General features: G+C 44.1%; 1 protein-coding gene across 5 annotated transcripts in view; it reads left to right on the top strand.

The window, feature by feature from the left end:
* LOC123520655 (nucleolin-like) overlaps window positions 1–16,728 on the top strand; it is a 59,888-nt gene that overhangs the window by 30,940 nt on the left and 12,220 nt on the right. The window contains exon 1 of one of the 5 annotated variants that reach the window (XM_045283150.1): window positions 8,840–8,917. The exons of the other annotated variants lie outside the window; for them this stretch is intronic. Within the exon in view, the coding sequence (XP_045139085.1) occupies window positions 8,855–8,917 (63 nt within the window). The 5' untranslated portion in view covers window positions 8,840–8,854. Of the gene's footprint in view, window positions 1–8,839; window positions 8,918–16,728 lie in introns of those variants that run through there. 5 annotated transcript variants of the gene reach the window in all.

Here is a 16,728-nt window from a genome sequence, read left to right as displayed (position 1 = left end):
AGAAACTCAAGAAAACTTTCCTTGCGCTTTAAAGAAAAAAAAAAAAAAAAGAGGGAAGGATGATTTATAGTTGACACCAGAGAGAGAGAGAGAGAGAGAGAGAGAGAGAGGAGGTGGTATGAAACTTTAATAATTTTTCTCCACCGGCGAGCAAAATTGGGCTAAATTGTAAATATTTCTAACAAATTATATCGTTAATGTCATCACGTTGAGGAAGAGGAGGCGGCAGAGCCTGAGTGGAAGGTGGTGGTGGTGGTGGTGTTGGAGGAAGAGGGAGTGGTTTCTTTCTGGGAAATGTCACCTGATCTAGCCATCCACCCTCGCCACACCCACTTAGTCCACCCATCGCGTGCTCCACCCACCTACTCCGTCACTCCCCGTAATTTTAATGGAAGAGATGAGAAGGGAAGGGAAAGGAAAGGACGGGGAGGGAGGGAGGGAGGGAGGGGAAGATGAGAAAGGAAGACTAGGGGAGAGAATGGGAAGTAAGGGAATGACAAGGAGGAAACAGGTGGAAGAAAAGGAAAAGGAGATAATGTAAGTGGGAAAAAAGGAAAGGAAATTATGAAAGAAGGAGTGGAAGAAACGCAGGAGCAAATGGAAGGAAAGAAGAAAGTCAGTGTAAGAGAGAACAAAAAAAAAAAAAAAGCAAGGAAAACAAAAAAGAAAGAAAATAACCCAGTGACCAACGAAAAGGGAAAAAAAGATAGAATGAATGAATGAATGAATGAAAAAAGAAAGAGAAGAGGAAATGTGAGAAATGCAGGAGGAAAAACATTGATTAAGAAAAAAACGTCAAGCGAAAGGAGGAAGAAAGAGACAGGACGAGACAGGACGAGTAGGAGGGAAAGCGATGGAGGAAAAATGGAGGGAAAGGAGGAGAGAGAGAGAGGGAGAAGGAGAGAGAGAGAGAGAGAGACGGGGACACGGGTGGGGACTTTCCTGTTGGCGTGACTTGTAATTAATGGGCGGCGACGAACAGAAGAAGCATTTTCCTGTCATTTCACTTTCATTCTATTAGAGAGAGAGAGAGAGAGAGAGAGAGAGAGAGAGAGAGAGAGAGAGAGAGAGGGGGGGGATGGAGTTCGACTAGAAACGAAACAAAGAAAATAATAGAAGGTGACAGACGAGGACAGAGATACAGATGCACAAATATAGACTCGAAGATAAACAGACAAAGACGACTTAGACAGACAGACAGACAGACAAGCAGGCAAACAGACAGGCAGGCAGACAGGTAGGCAAATAGACAGACAGACAGGCAGAAAAATAGACAGACAGGCAGACAGTCAGACAAACAAATTTAATCATCAGAATAAGAAAAATAATAAAACCAGATAATGGAGAGAGAGAGAGAGAGAGAGAGAGAGAGAGAGAGAGAGAGAGAGTAAAGGAGATGGAGTGAAATTTAATCGAAAGAATTAATTTATCACCAAGACAGTGAAAGGTGAGGCCATTCGCGGAGGAAATTTAGAGCACAGACGTGGAAATAACTTAAACGATTACGGTGTTCTCAAAGATTTCTTATTTATTTAATGCGGAGAATTATTTGAATGGAGGAAAAATGTGTTAGTATTAGTGGTGGTGGCGGAGGTGGTGGTAGTGGTTGGGCTTTAGTGGAGAAAGCATGTTGGGGGCGAGGGATGCAGTAGATGGAGGGAGCGAGGAAGACAGTGTGTGGAGTGTGCTAGAAAATGAATGGAGAGGAGGGAAGAAGACAATGGATGGAGGGCGCGAGTAAGTGAATGGAGGGGAGGGAGAAAGACAGTGGGTGGAGAGGGGCGAGAAAGACCGTGTGCAGAGTGGACGAGAAAGTGAATGGAGGGGAGGGAGAAAGACAGTGGGTGGAGAGGGGTGAGAAAGACAGTGGGTGGAAAGGTGGGCGAGGGAGATAGTAGATAGACTAGAAGGAGCCGAGAAAGAGGGGTGGGTGAGGAAGATGATAAATAGAGGGAGCCGAGAAAGACAATGAATGGAGGAGGGAGGAACGGTAAACAAGCTGTGGAGAGACGGACAGTGGTAAATGCTTGTGGGTGTTCAGTGGGCGGGGTGTGAGAAGAGGTGGGGATACGGGGGAAGGGAGAAGGTGAGAAAGGAAAGTGTCATGTCGCCTGAAGGTGTGAAGAAGTGATATTGTTCTTGAAGTGTTTGCGTTTCTCTTGTCCTTGTGCCGTGTTAGTTTTCAGGAATGTGTGAAGTTTTTTTTTTTTTTCTTGATCTTAATTTTTTTTACTTTCTTGTTTTTAATCTTTTTCTTTTTTTTCCGTTGCATTTTTTTTTCTTGCTTTTATTAATTTATTCATTTTCTTATTCCTTTTACATTCCTGTTCTTGTATTTGTTTTTTTTTCTATATTTTTTGTTGCGCTACATTCCTTATCTTTTTTTTTTACTCTATCTTTTTTTATTTCTTTATTTGCATTCTTCTCTGCTGTTGCTTTATTCATCTATTCATTTATTCATCTCTTCATTTTTCGTTTGTTTGCTTGTGATTTACCTTTTTATTTTTGGTCTTATTGTTTACTTGAAAATTTGCTCGCTTCCATTGACTTATTCAGCAAGTATACACATTCCTATTAACTAACTTGCACCAATTCATGTTTATTTTGATCTGGTTTTCGTGTCTTTATCTATAATGGCAAAAAAAAAACAAAAAACAAAGGTCAACCAGCAAAGAACCAACCAACAACTTCACTGTCTTTTCAGCGTTACAAGCGAGATTCTAATTCCTGAACTTTCCATTAAAACTGCTAGTGGGACATTCACCAAGATAAATGCCGCCAATGCACTGTTTTTCTCTCTCTCTTTTAATCATTTGGCAATTAAAACCCAGCAGCAAGTGGCCTTCCGTGCGTCACTCCGCCTCCTTGTCGTGAATGTCACTGCCCCGGGTGTTGCGAAAGACGCCGTGGACTGACAGAGACTCGTACTTAGTTATTTAATTTTCTTTGGACTACAGAATATTTTTGGTGATTCTTTTCTTTTTTTTGTCTATTTTTTATCTTATCTACTGTTTTTTTGGATTCTTTGGAGGGTATTGTTTGTGGAAATTATAGATTAGTTTGTGAACTGTTAGGCAGCAGGGGAAGGGAGAGGTGAAGCAACAGCAGTAATAGGAAGAGGAGAGGGAGATAAACTAAACGGAAGAAGCAGTGATCCAGGGAGGGAGGGAGGGAGGAGCAGGTGGGCAACGGCTGTATTGGAGGAGATAAACAGAGAACAGAAATATCATAAGAAACGAATCTGAAGAAAATGGTGAAAAGAAAGAGAAAAGAGGAACTGGAAGAAGAGAGAAATGAAGAATGCTCATATAATTCCTGTATACTGTGGTCACTAAACTGTCTATCTATTTATCTATCTATCTGTGTAGGGAGAAGGCACGGTCATGTTTTCCCTATAACCATTCCACCTCACTCTGAAATATTCCCCTTGACAAATTTCCATCGTGTCAGATTTTCCATCAGCTGTCATATTTCCTCTGACAGACTTACTTCTTCCCTCGACAGATTTTCCTTTCCTTAGTAAATTTCCTTGACTGACTTTCTTGATTCATTTGCCTTGGTCGATCTCGCTTCCTCGACTGAGTTTCTTTTTCTTTACGGTTTCATTTCTTAACAGATTTCCTTTCCTTGACATTTTTCCTTGTGTGGACATTCGCCTCTGGTTAGGTTTGGTTTGGTTTCGTTGCGTTAATGTTTTAGATTGAGTATGATGGTGGATGTATCGTGTGAAAAAAAAAAAAATAGGTAGTCCAAGTAAGAAAGAATATTAAGTTTGAGGAATATTTCAGTCAGTAATCCCACTAGAACAAAAAATATACGTTTACTAGTCAAAGGAGAGAGGGAAAATGTCCACTAGAAAATGAAAAATACGTATAAACCAGTAAAAAGGAGAGAAGAAAAAATACCCACTGAAAAAAAAAGTATATACTCTCATAAAAACTGAAATTTATGTTAGATTACAATACGTTAATATTATAAACTGAATACGAAGATGGTTGTATCGTTTGAAAAAAAAAAAAACCCACTCCAGCTAAAAAAAAAAAAAAAAGTTTTGAGGAATATTTCAGTCAAGGTGGAGGGAAAAAAATACTCAATGATAAAAAATAATGTGTATAGTCACAAAAAATGAAGTCATGCATCACAATATAGATCTTCACTTGTTTGTCCTAATTCCTGGTAGCTACTTATTGACTGGTATTCTCCGCGTGGTGTGTTATAAGAGGGCGTTGAGAAATGTGTTTGTGCCGCCCTGTGCCTGGAAGAGAGTCGGTGGAGTGTGGGAGGGTCTGGCCTTGCTTCCCTGCTTGGGCTTGCTTGAAGGTGAAAGTGAAGGCAAATGTACGGTTGATGTTGATGGTTCATGTACTAAGTGGAGGTCGTTGCATGAAGAGCTAGGAGTCTATAAAAAAGAGGAATGTGTATTTTAGCTTGCAGTTTATTGAGGTAATGGTTGTGGTGATGGTTGTGGTGTTTGTGTGGTGAGGATCGTGGTGGCAGTGAGTTTGTGTGTAGGTGGATGTGTTAATGTGGTGGCGGTGATAATTAGGGTTAGTGGTTTGTGTAGGTTTTAGTGGTGGTGAGTTGTGGTGAGCAGAGGTGAATCGGTACGAAGAAGGGCAGTATTTTCGTGTGTTTGTGTGTGTATGTTTGTATGTACAAGAGTTAACCAGTATTCTCAATCATTCATTCCTTTGCTGGTAAACTCTAGAACTTCCTGCCTGCTCCTGTTTCCATCTTCCTACGACTTGATTTCTTTTTAATTAAGAGGGAGATTTCAAGACATTTGTCCGTCCTTTGGATAATACTTAATCTCTTTGAGGGCAATCCAGTGGGCCTCTTTTTTTTTATATTGTTTGTTGCCCTTGGCTAGTTTTCCCTCGTGCATAAAAAAAAAGTTTGTATTTTCGTTAATTATCCTATCTCATCTACCTTTTTACTACTACGACCACTACAACCACCACCACTACTAATACCACAATTACTACTACATCCACCACCACCACCACCAATAACTTACTTACTTCTGCCTTGGTTGCTAGCGGTGTGTAATTCATATCGCGTTTCTTTCGTCCCTCCTGTGCATGCTGAGCCAGACCCAAGGAGTTACTGAATACAAATGCATGCACGGCGCACTTAGTTATTTCGTATAATATCTTTACGTCCTCCTCTGTTTGTAAAGTTATTTCTTTGTCATGTGCTGTGGTGTGGTCTTTAGATTGGAAGATTTTAATTAGAAGATGTAAAGTGTGTGTGTGTGTGTGTGTGTGTGTGTGTGTGTGTGTGTGTGTGTGGTGTCTGTCTGTCCAATGCTCTTAAAACTTTTGAGACGAAATCGTTGAGAATATAACGGAAATTTTTAATGTTTTTAATGTCTCTCTCTCTCTCTCTCTCTCTCTCTCTCTCTCTCTCTCTCTCTCTCTCTCTCTCTAAGCTGTAATTTTGTTCCCAGTTTCTCTCACAAACAACTCGAAGGCCACACATATCAACTTATCCCTAACTTGCTGACACTTCCAGACAAAAAAAAAAAAAAAAAAACTTATTCTTCCCCCACAAGGAAAGAGCGCGAGTAAAAGTGAAGCAAATAATACAAAACTGCGCATTGGTTCATGGGAGACACTTATGGCACGCGGGATAGAATACAAGTACTCTAACCTTTCCTTCTTCTTTTTGTACCTATATCATCAGGTAAGACAGTTTGAAGCTTCGTGTTATTCTGCTTCAGGAGGTTTTCTGTTTGTTTCTCCTCTTTTCTTTTTCTTTTTTCATTTTTTTTTTTTTCTGCCAGAGGGTGAAGGTGAATCTGGTTCCTTTTGTGGGGTTAAGAAGAGGAAAAAAAAAAAAAAAAGAAAGCAAGCGGTGCAGACTAAACATATCGATCCTGTCTAAATTTGTTGTCGTAAACGTTTCGGCGCCTGACCTTCATTTCTTATACAGTGTTCATGCGGGAGGGCAGGGGGCTGGTATGGTGGAAGTTGCTGGAGTTTTCAAGGGTGGTTCCATGATTTTAGTGATGGTTTGACAAGGGTTCTATATATTCAAAGGGAGATTTATTACTATTATTTTATTATTATTTTGTATCAGAGAGAGAGAGAGAGAGAGAGAGAGAGAGAGAGAGAGAGAGAGAGAGAGAGAGAGAGAGAGGCAAAAGATTCCTTACCCATAATGCCCCAACTAATCATCTCAGTGACCTTAGAGGAACACATGACTTAATACACCACCACCACCACCACCACCACCCACACACCAACCAGTCCTCTACCTTTCATCAAACCGTTCCACTTTTCGATGCGTGCACGTTGCGATACATTAATAAGAGAACCTTGATAATCAGCGAGTGTTGCCTCACGCTTACCGCAACACACACACACACACACACACACACACACACACACACACACACACACACACACACACACACACACATAGAAAAAAAAGAATAAAAGAAAGAAAAGTTAGGGATATATACACTAAAAATTTTTGACACCGCTTGCAGGGATTAACGGGGAGAATGTTGCAAGCTGAACTGCCGTGATGTGCTCGTGCTGCCTTGACGACCGCAAATCATGACGGGAATCAATGTAACGTAACCTTGAAGTGATGTAGGCAAGGGGCAGGGAAGGGGGTAGGAGAGACGCCGGCAGGACAGAGTAGTGGTAGACGCAGGCAGTTTATAAAAGGGAGCGATGGAGACAGTGGGAGGAAGGGAAAAGGTAGAGAATGAGTAGAGGATGGAGAGAGAGATGTGGGCCTGTGGGTGGAATGGGTGAGTGGTGGCAAAGCAGACAGTGGCGGTGGATGGAAGGGATAAAACAAGTAGGATACTGAGTGGAGAGATTGACGAAGGCAAGGTGGAAGAGATGAGAAAGGCAGGGTAGTGAGTGGAGTTTATGACGAAGACTGGGAGTGGGTGGAAGGAGTGAGGCGGGAAGGAGGAGAGAGTAGTAAATGGTAGGGCGAGGCGACAGTGGGTGGAAGAGCGAGGTAGACAGTGGGTGGAAGGAGAACGAGAAGACAGTGGGTGGAGTGGGCGAGAAAGACAGTGGGTGAAAGGGGGGGACGAGTGAGACGGTGGATAGAGTGGGCGAGAAAGACAGTGGATAGAGGTGGACAAGAAAGACAGTGGGTAGAGGTGGGCGAGAAAGACAGTGGATGGAGGGGGCGGACGAGAAAGACAGTAGGTGGAGGTGGCCGAGAAAGACTGTGGATGGAAGAGGGGGCGCGGCAGACAAGGTGTTGAGAGACTGGACAGTGGTAAAAGTGCTTGTAACATATTATTCCAGTTCCGTCCAGACATTTCATTTGATATAGCCAGCCTGAGCCGGATCCTGTCCTTGAATTACTAAGCACGTGGTGACTGTGACCGTCACTCACACACACACACACACACATACACACAGACGGCTGCCTCATATTTTAGCCTCACCTTCTGATGATCGACACCTTAACCAAGAAGTTGAAAGAAATAAAATAAATGTTTCTTGAGTTTTATTATTTCTACAGCACTTATTTCCACCACAAACCTCCAGGTATTTGTCTTTAAGCGTGTTGGAGGGTGGGAGGGGGAAAAGAGGGTTGGGGATTGGGGTCGGCTTGGCTAGGGTGGGGAGGTGCTCAGGGTCGGGGAGGTTGAAGGTCAGTCTGCCTCAGGGATCAGACCAGCTCTAATCATTAATTAGCCGTCTATTTTTTTCTTTTATTCTGGACCGTGTTGCCTTTCGTCTCTTCTTTATTTGTTAAATGCCAAATTATGCTAATAGATTAAAAAGAAGCTGTCATTTTGAATCTTGATGTGTCATTGGCGCTTTAGCAAGATTATTCTAAAGAGTTTTGCGTGAAGTGCGTAAGAACCGGTTCTTTTGTTTATTCAATTTCTTATTTACAAAATTTTCGAGTATTGTTTGTGGCTTCTCTGTAGTACAAGTGAGGTATGCAGCAAGATTTGAATATTGAAAAAAAATAAACACCATTAGCAAACAAACAAAAATCAGTAATTTTCATACTCTTTTAACACTTCGGGATTTTATTTCTGCTGGTAAAATCATCAAGTGTTGCTGAAAGGAAGTAACAAGCGTCGTACTGTCACAAGTTTTGGAGAGTTAAAGAAAGAAAGCAAAAGTTTATTCCCTGGGGTGAGATCGACTCTTTGTAATCCATGTCAATGCTTACTCGGGCCCTTGTCTTGCCTCTTTCACCACCCAGATCGCCGCCTGGGTTTGCGAAAGGATGACGAATATATTATGAAATTGTAGTGTTCTCGTTGCATTGTAAGTAACTCCTGGGTATTGTGCCATTACAAACTGCAATCAGAAAGCAGAGTATTGAAATTTAGAATACACTGTTCATTCATATATTGACAGATGCATACATACATATAGAGAGGGCATGAATCTCTCTCTCTCTCTCTCTCTCTCTCTGGTGAAGGCCACATCGTCGTCACTTGATGTCGCTTGGCCTGGTTTTATCCGGCTCAAAACTGTCCTATTCCGATTAACCGAGGATTTCCATGGCAAGAAGGCCATCTCTGCTAGGGAAGGAAGGCGGTGGGATTGGTTGGTTGGGGGTGGAAAGACGAACGCAGGAGTAGGAGTACGTGTGCTGTACGTCTTTCCTTGGTCTCGAATGCTTGTGTATTTCAGCGCACGACCCCGGCCCACGCAGACACCACTGGAATGATAAATGGCGACTGGAGAGAGAGAGAGAGAGAGAGAGTGCGTGTCGTCTTCCACTCATCCTCCTCCGCCTCTTTCTCCAGTTTCTCTCAGCTGGACGTGGCGAGATTGTCCTTTTTTCTTCTTTTCTTTCCCCCAAGCAGTGAAGCATCGTAGCTTAGCGATTGTTATAGTGTGGCCTCGCGATGCTGCAGGATTTCCCACGTGTTGCTGGGATGTGTCCAGTGTTGGGGAAATCAAGGACCAAGGTGGAGAACTCGTATGTGTGTGTGGGGCGAACTGGGATAGTGTAGCATCTCCACCCCCCTCTCCCTTTCTTTCCCTGCCTCTTCCCTCTCTCCTCTGGCCAGTAGTCCCCTTCCTTCTCCTCCTTCCGCCCCTCTCTATACTCCCCAGCCAGCCCAGATGCTCCACACGGGGTAAGAGAACACCAAGTAGCCGTGGTAACCTCTTCTGAAAGACATGACTCTGTAACTCCTCCCAGGGACATGACACAGGCGCGTCACTCCGGACGTGCAACCTGCCACACCCAGGAATGTTGATCTCCTAGTCGAGATGTCCTAGCCTGCCGTTGCCGTAGGACTGAGGAGTGCCTGGCGGGGTCATAAGGTCAGGTCTGGGATGGCGTGGTATAGTGGTGCTGGTGGATCTGGGTGTCTGGCAGCGTGGTAGTGGTAGAGGTGCGGTGTGAGTCTGTTGTGATGTCGTACCGCGCTGCCTCGTTGGGTAAGATTATAGACTGGTATGCCGGGAGAGGATAGACTGCAGTGAGACCAAGGAGGGATATTAACTGTGTAGGTAATTCAGGTTTGTGATGCTGTGTTATGAATTGAGGCTTGTGGGTCTGTATAGGTAATTTGAGGTGTATTCTGTATACCTAATCCAGGTTTCTGATTATATACAGGTGGTGAGAAAGTCGGTGCAACTCTCAATGCTGGTAGTCTTGCAGAGCACTCTTATTTTGAAATACTTTGAGCTCTAGTAAAGGGAAAAAAATAGTTCAACGTACGAGGTTATTACGAGTGTTTTATTCCATAATTCTGGGGATTTTTTTTTTTTTTTTTAAGATTACCGCTTGAATCTTGAAAATCCCCCTTGAAAAGAAGCGGCATAAACCAGTAGATCCTGTTACAAGCAGTGAAGACAAAGCGTCGAAACGTTGTGGGAATACGTACCCAGCAGATGCACGCACTCTCCATGCTTCCACCTTGCTAATAGTTTCCAAAATTGCTTTCACCAACGTGTGTGGGATGAGTCACTATGGGCGATGGAAACGATACACTGACCAGAAATAGAATATACACATTTTTTTTTGTTGTTGCATGGGAAAGTGGCTGGTGTACACTAAAGTCACGTAACAAACAAGGGAAATTGTAATAACTAAACGGACACTGATTTGATGGAAAGTGGCGAGTGTGGGATGTGGCTGGAGGGAAAGTGAGGGTGTGGTGGTGGGTGAGGTGCCGCTGTGGTGAGGGAGAGGAAGTTGTGGCGGGGAGAGGCGAGTGAGACAGAGGAAGGGAGAGAGTATGAGGGAGAAAGACAGGGAGGAGGAGGAGGAGGAGGAGAGAGGGAAACAACCGACAAAACACCACAACAGTTGCTTTGAATTACTACTTTTATTAATATTTTTGTGTCGTGCCGTCTCTTCCCCTGCCCTCCCTCTCTCTCTCTCTCTCTCTCTCTCTCTCTCTCTCTCTCTCTCTCTCGTTGCCAAGTGACCATTATTGCATGATATTTTCAGTCACATTTCCTGAGCTGCCGTGACCCTTTGACCTTGCCTGACCTCTTGCACTGACTCCCATTTATTGATCCTGGTTCCGTGAGAGCGTGTGGTTTTCAGTGCCTTATCATTATCTCACGAGCTGCCGTCCCATACCCCTCAGGCCCTCTGACATGTATCCATCCACGTCTTTCAAAGCCTTTCCGTTTTTCTTCCTTCATGGCCCGTTGCTTCAATCTCGACTCCCTGTAGTAGAAGTCCTTTTTTGCCCCCTTCACGTTTTTCAAAGCTTTATCCTCCTTTTTCTTTTTTTTTCTTATTTCTCAATCTCATGTGGCAAGTTATTTCAATTTATACCAGCCGTTCTCTCTCTCTCTCTCTCTCTCTCTCTCTCTCTCTCTCTCTCTCTCTCACATTCTAGAGTGGTGATTTGTATTCGTTCGTTTGTCTTCTCTCTCTCTCTCTCTCTCTCTCTCTCTCTCTCTCTCTCTCTCTCTCTCTCTCTCTCGTTCGCAAGTTTCCTACTTCTGCCACACTTTTTTCCTAGACTTTTTTTTTCCCCTTTTTTCGATAACGTCTCCTTTCTTGTCTTTCTTTCTACCATTCTGTATGACAGTATACATCCAGCTTAACTTTTGGTAATCTCTCTCTCTCTCTCTCTCTCTCTCTCTCTCTTCCCCAAGGCACTGGTATCCACGTAAACTTCCGCAAAAATCGCCCTTCCTTACGGCCACCACCTCGTATGACCTCAGCCGACATTTCCACCACCACATCCTTTCCCTTAATGTGGCTTGACCTCTCAGCGAGCGGTCCTTACACAAGATGAGGAGGACAGTTAGCGCCTTGACTTAAACGTGGTTCAGCGTAATGGCGTGACCCACCCCACTAAGGCTTCCTCTGACCGTACGTCCGTCCCCTGTCTTCTCAGCTCCCACCTCGAGTTCAATCCCTCCCTGCTCCTTTGTAACGTTCTCTCTGGAGGGTTCCCGCTGTTTTCCGCACCCGGGTGACTTGTTTCCCAGCGTCTCTTGGCGTTTCCCATCTCTGCCCCTGCCACTACCACCGCTACTGCTACTGTTATTACTCCTACTACCACCATGCCATTTGGATTATTCTCGTCTTGCTTCACATGTGTTCCTCCTCTAGTTAATTCTTTTTTTTTTCTTCTCTTGCATTGGCTGCCTGATTGTTTCTGTCTCTCTAGTTTGATAAAATTGGTTTAGTGTTAATTTATGATGCACTTGAAGACATCACTGGGATAAATTAATCGAGGAATTGTTGTTTTCCTTTTCCGTTGTTTGCAGTGTTATGTTTGCCTTGTTTAGTCGTTGTGTTTGAGTGAAGTGAAGTAATGTGTCGTATCGTTTGCAGGATTTTGGTTTATGTTTCAGTTTTACACCATTACTTTCACTGCCTCTATCTGTTTGTCTGTTCGTACTACCTCACTCACCCTTGTGTTTGCTCTTCTCACACGCTCTCCCCTGCCCCCCACACACACACACACACACACACACACACACACATGGACATGTTAAAGTAATACTAGGGTGGTGTAATTCAAGGTATTACTAACATAATATTCGACTTTCTCTCTCTCTCTCTCTCTCTCTCTCTCTCTCTCTCTCTCTCTCTCTCTCTCTCTCGTTAGTAATAATGAATCCTGTAGCCATGTTCTGAAGTTTGGTAAAGGTTGACTTGTAGAGATGGCGCTATCCTCTTTAACATTCGACCACACCCCTAGAGAGAGAGAGAGAGAGAGAGAGAGAGAGAGAGAGCACCCTTTCTCAGTATCCGTTGTGCGTGAAGTGCTTGGGAGAAGGAGACAGAGAGCATTTCCAGGCACCTGTAGGCATTAAGACGGCGATGTGTTGGTGTTGGGTGTTGGTGGTGGTGGTGATGGTGGTGGCGGCCTAGTGTAGATGTGGTGGATGGTGAGCTAAGTAACACATCCTACGTACAAACAACCACATTTTCAAACACTCCAGTGCCTTAACCTCAGCTGCTTTCAACCGGTTCCAGTAGAAATAATCGTTATCCAAACCATATCCATGATTTTAGTGATGGTTCAACAACAAGCCCTTGCATTATCATTTAGTAGGTATCATTAGAACCCAGGTGATCATTTGCTGACTTTCAAGATATTCCTAATGCAAGTCTAAAACGTTTAAGAATGTAGTGTAACATCTGTGGCCTTCTAAAATAGCCCTTACGAAAACCCAAACGTTAAGAATGCATTAAGAACCCTAAGTGAAGAGGCGTAGTGTGAGGCAAGGCCAGAGGGTTGCGGCTCCACGTGTGGCGAGGCTCGGCCCACTGCTGCCCACGGGAAGACCACGACGCCACAGGTGGTTGGCTGCCGCGGTGGGGGAGTTTTTGAGTGCCGCACGAGGCAGGCGTGGAAATGCAGCGCCTGTTCGAGGTTTTTTTTTATGTGTGGGGAGTTGCTTGCTCTGACTGTTTGCGCTCCAGCCCGAGTTTTGGATTGTGAGGTGTGTAATTTGGTGATGTCTGGTCGATGGTTGAAGGTTGGGTTGGTGTGCTGTTAGTGTAGTCAGTAGGGAGCTTTAAGGGAAGATTAGAGTAATTTATGGGCTAGGGTAATGGGTGGACGTGGCTATATATGTACCATACAGAGACTGCCACGTGTTGGCCTGTGGTGGTTTCTTATGCCAGCCTACGTTTCTTCCGTTGTTTTTACTGCAAGAACTACTATGCAAAACTACTACTACTACTACTACTACTACTACTACTACCACTACTGCTACTGCTACTGCTACTATTTCTTCTACCACTACTACTACTTCTACTTCTACTACTACTACTACTTACTACTACTATTTCTACTTTTACTTCTTCTACAACTACTATTGTCACTACTTTAACTACCATAACAACTGGAATAAACTGGCTACTCTGTGTTAGTGCAGACTCCAAAAAGGCAAGTTTAAGAGGAGATTAGACAAATTTATGGACAGGAGCTGGACAAAGGCATATGAGAAAGATACGGGAAATACCACGTGTAGGCCTACTGACTCCCTTACACCTGTCTTTATATATCCCCACGATTTTGATGTATGTGACAAGGATTGCACCCTTCGAAAACACAAACACACACACACAACCGGGCAACACTAAACATTAAACACTAAACATGACAAACCTCAGTAACACCCAACCAAGTCTTGCGTTCCTTTCATTCCACGTGCACTCCTCTGAAATCTGTCGGATCCTGGAGTTCCTAGTAGTGCGGCGGTGCTCGGGGGTAAACGTACCGATGTTCCTGGCTGGATGGGTGTGTCCGTCCCTCGCCCTGGGGCTGAAAAAGGTCCAGCCTCAGAGACCAGGCAGACCGCAGACACTTCCTGAGCAGCGAGTCATCCCTTCTCCGTATTGTCGAATGAGAATTGTAACACGTGTTCTTGATAGAGGGAGCTGCATTTTTTCTTTTCTTTTTCTTTGAGTGTAAATTGAAATATATATATATATATATATATATATATATATATATATATATATATATATATATATATATTTTTTTTTTTTTTTTTTTTTTTTTTTTTTGTTAGAAGGAGAAAGAGGCTTTTTTTTTTTCTTCCACCGATAATTGAAATATATACGTGTTATTCTCTTGTTAGAAGCAAAAAGCTGTATTTTTTTCTTTTCTTCCCAAGTGAAACCTGTAGCTCGTGTACCCTCGTTAGAAGGAAAAACAACATATTATTTTTCGTCTTTTATTTTTTCTTCTTGCCGAGTGAAAATTATAACACGTGTACTCTTGTTAGAAGAAACTATATTTTCTTTAATTTTTCTTCCAGAGTAAAAATCGTAACACATGTACCCTTGTTAGGAGAAGCACGATTTTTTTTTTTCTTCCCGAGTGAAAACTGCAACACGTGTAGTCTTCTTAAAAGGAAAAGTAACATCTCATTCTCTCGTCCTTCCTTATTGTTGAGCGAAAATAACACGTGTACTCTTGTTCGCAGGAGAAGCCATGTTTTTTTCCCTTTCTCTCTTGCGCAGTTGTGTTAAAAGATAAGAAAAGAATCAAACGCAGGAATAAGAAACAAGCACCGGGAAAAAAAAAAAACCGGAAGTGTAGAAGAGTGCGATGACTGTAAGAAAAGATGACTAGACGAGGAAATTCCTTCATTGGAGAGAGAGAGAGAGAGAGAGAGAGCATTTCCTCGGGCAACATGTAAACAGAATGCACACACACACACACACACACACACACACACACACACACACACGAAAATCACCGCCGCGACCAACAAAATGAGGCCAATCATACACTTAAGATCAGAATAGACGAGAGAGAGAGAGAGAGAGAGAGAGAGAGAGAGAGAGAGAGAGCAGAAAAAAGAAACCCTCGGAGCCTCCACGGTTTAAAGTTTGAGTCTTCCACCAAACGAGCCACAGATAACCGGACCAGCCAATTAGTGAATCATCTCCAGCGATATCAATTCAATTTACGCGCCTCGGTACCTAATTATAAGGGCTCACTAATCACTAAGCCTCATAATTGCTACCCGTGGTGACTGACAGGCCGCTCACCACCACCACCACCACCAGCCAGCCAGCCAGACAGCCAGCCAGCCAATGGAGGCACGCGGGGCTAGCGGCGGGCTGAACAGGAGGGCAGGACACGATGATCATTGGTTGTTGAGGTCGCAACTAGCGCCAATCACGTAATATCGACTGTGTCTGGGGCTCTGTTTGTTGGAGGAAATGTTAGTCTGTCTGTGAGTGTGTGTGCGTAAAAGTAGAATCATGGCGTATTTTTCCTACATGCAGTACATACTTTATCATTATATACACTAAGAAAAAAAAAAAAAAGACAACGCCTATAATAAGTTAACGTGCGTACAGACAATATGTGACCGTGATGTCATGGGTATAAAATTGTATAGCTACATGTAGTAAATATATAATACCTGCTGCTGTGTGTGTGTGTGTGTGTGTGTGTGTGTGTAATAACAATGTATCTTTATGGAGTGCGCAGGTTCGGGTGCGTGTACGGAAGATAGGTCAACAGGAACATCAGAACAAGGGCAGGAGAAGGATGACTGGTTCAGGGAGACTTGTTGGTGGAGGGGAGGGAGGGACTGAGGCGAAGACAGGACAGGGAAAGGAGGGATTTGCGGGAGGGAGGGAGGGAGGAAGAGGGTTGCTGTGAGAAGGAAGAAGATTGGGGAGGGGGGAGGAGGAAAGCGCTATTCACATACAAGGCTGGTTCATGTTTGGAGGGGAGGTAGGAGGGGAGAGGGAAGGAGAATAGGGGGAGGTGGTATTATAGTTACAAAGATGATATCAAGCGACGAACAACGTAAGGAGAGGGAAGAAACAAAATGTGGAGATAAAATGGAGGGAAGAAAACGGAGAGGTAAGAACAGGATGACAAAACGTGGAAGGGAATAGAAAGGGAACACATGAAAAAGAGAGAAGAAAGGATGGAAAGAAAAGTGACAAGAGTGAAGGAAGGAAGGTGAAAGGAAATGGACAAGAATGAGTGAAGGTAAAAAAAAACGGCTTTCTTATTACAGGAGAAGGAAGAAGAGGAGGAGGAGGAGGAGGCGGCTGAAAGATGGGTAATGAAATGGCTACGTAGAAGGAAGCAAGAAATAAATGGAAGACTGTGTCCTCCTCCTCCATTCTCCTCCTCCTCCTCCTCCTCCTCCTCCTCCTCCTCCTCCTCCTCCTCCTCCTCCTCCTCCTTTCTCTCCTCTCTTCTCCCCTCACCCCTCATTCCTCAGTTCCTCTTCCTGCTTACCCTCGCACCTCCCTCTACTCTTGTTATCCTTCTCCTCCCTCCCTCCCTCTTCTCCCTTCCTCCCCTCCTCCTCCTCCTCCCTTGCTGGCCCGGGCAAGGTCAAAGGTCAGAGGCGAGAAGGTCATGTGAGGCGGAGTGAGAGGAAAAAGGGGAACGTTAATCTTAATCAAACATTCCTTCGTGTGATGTGTGACCTTTCTCTCTCTCTCTCTCTCTCTCTCTCTCTCTCTGGTGGTAATTGTAACAGTGCCATTACTATCTTTTTAATTATTTTTTTCCTTATTTTCCTCGCAAACCCATCATTCAAAACCACCACCACCACCACCACCACCACCACCATCATCATCACCATCACCGCCTCCCTACAAAAGCTACCCTATCACGCACGCCTCCCTCCCTTCCTCCCCATCCCTCTCCTTGCCTCTCCCTCCCTCTCCCTTACCCCCTTACACGGGCCACCATCACGGGTCTTGCTCTATTGTGATGGGTGTCGAGCCCCCTGTGTGGAAAAGAACAAGTCTAGGGGGCGCTCTATTGGTGCTTCCTGGGCGGGGGGAGAGAGGGAG

Source organism: Portunus trituberculatus, chromosome 47, assembly GCF_017591435.1.
Source record: "Portunus trituberculatus isolate SZX2019 chromosome 47, ASM1759143v1, whole genome shotgun sequence".
Classification (NCBI taxonomy): domain Eukaryota; kingdom Metazoa; phylum Arthropoda; class Malacostraca; order Decapoda; family Portunidae; genus Portunus; species Portunus trituberculatus.
The sequence above is the reverse complement of the archived record's forward strand: the minus strand, read 5'-3'. Positions and strand labels throughout refer to the sequence as shown.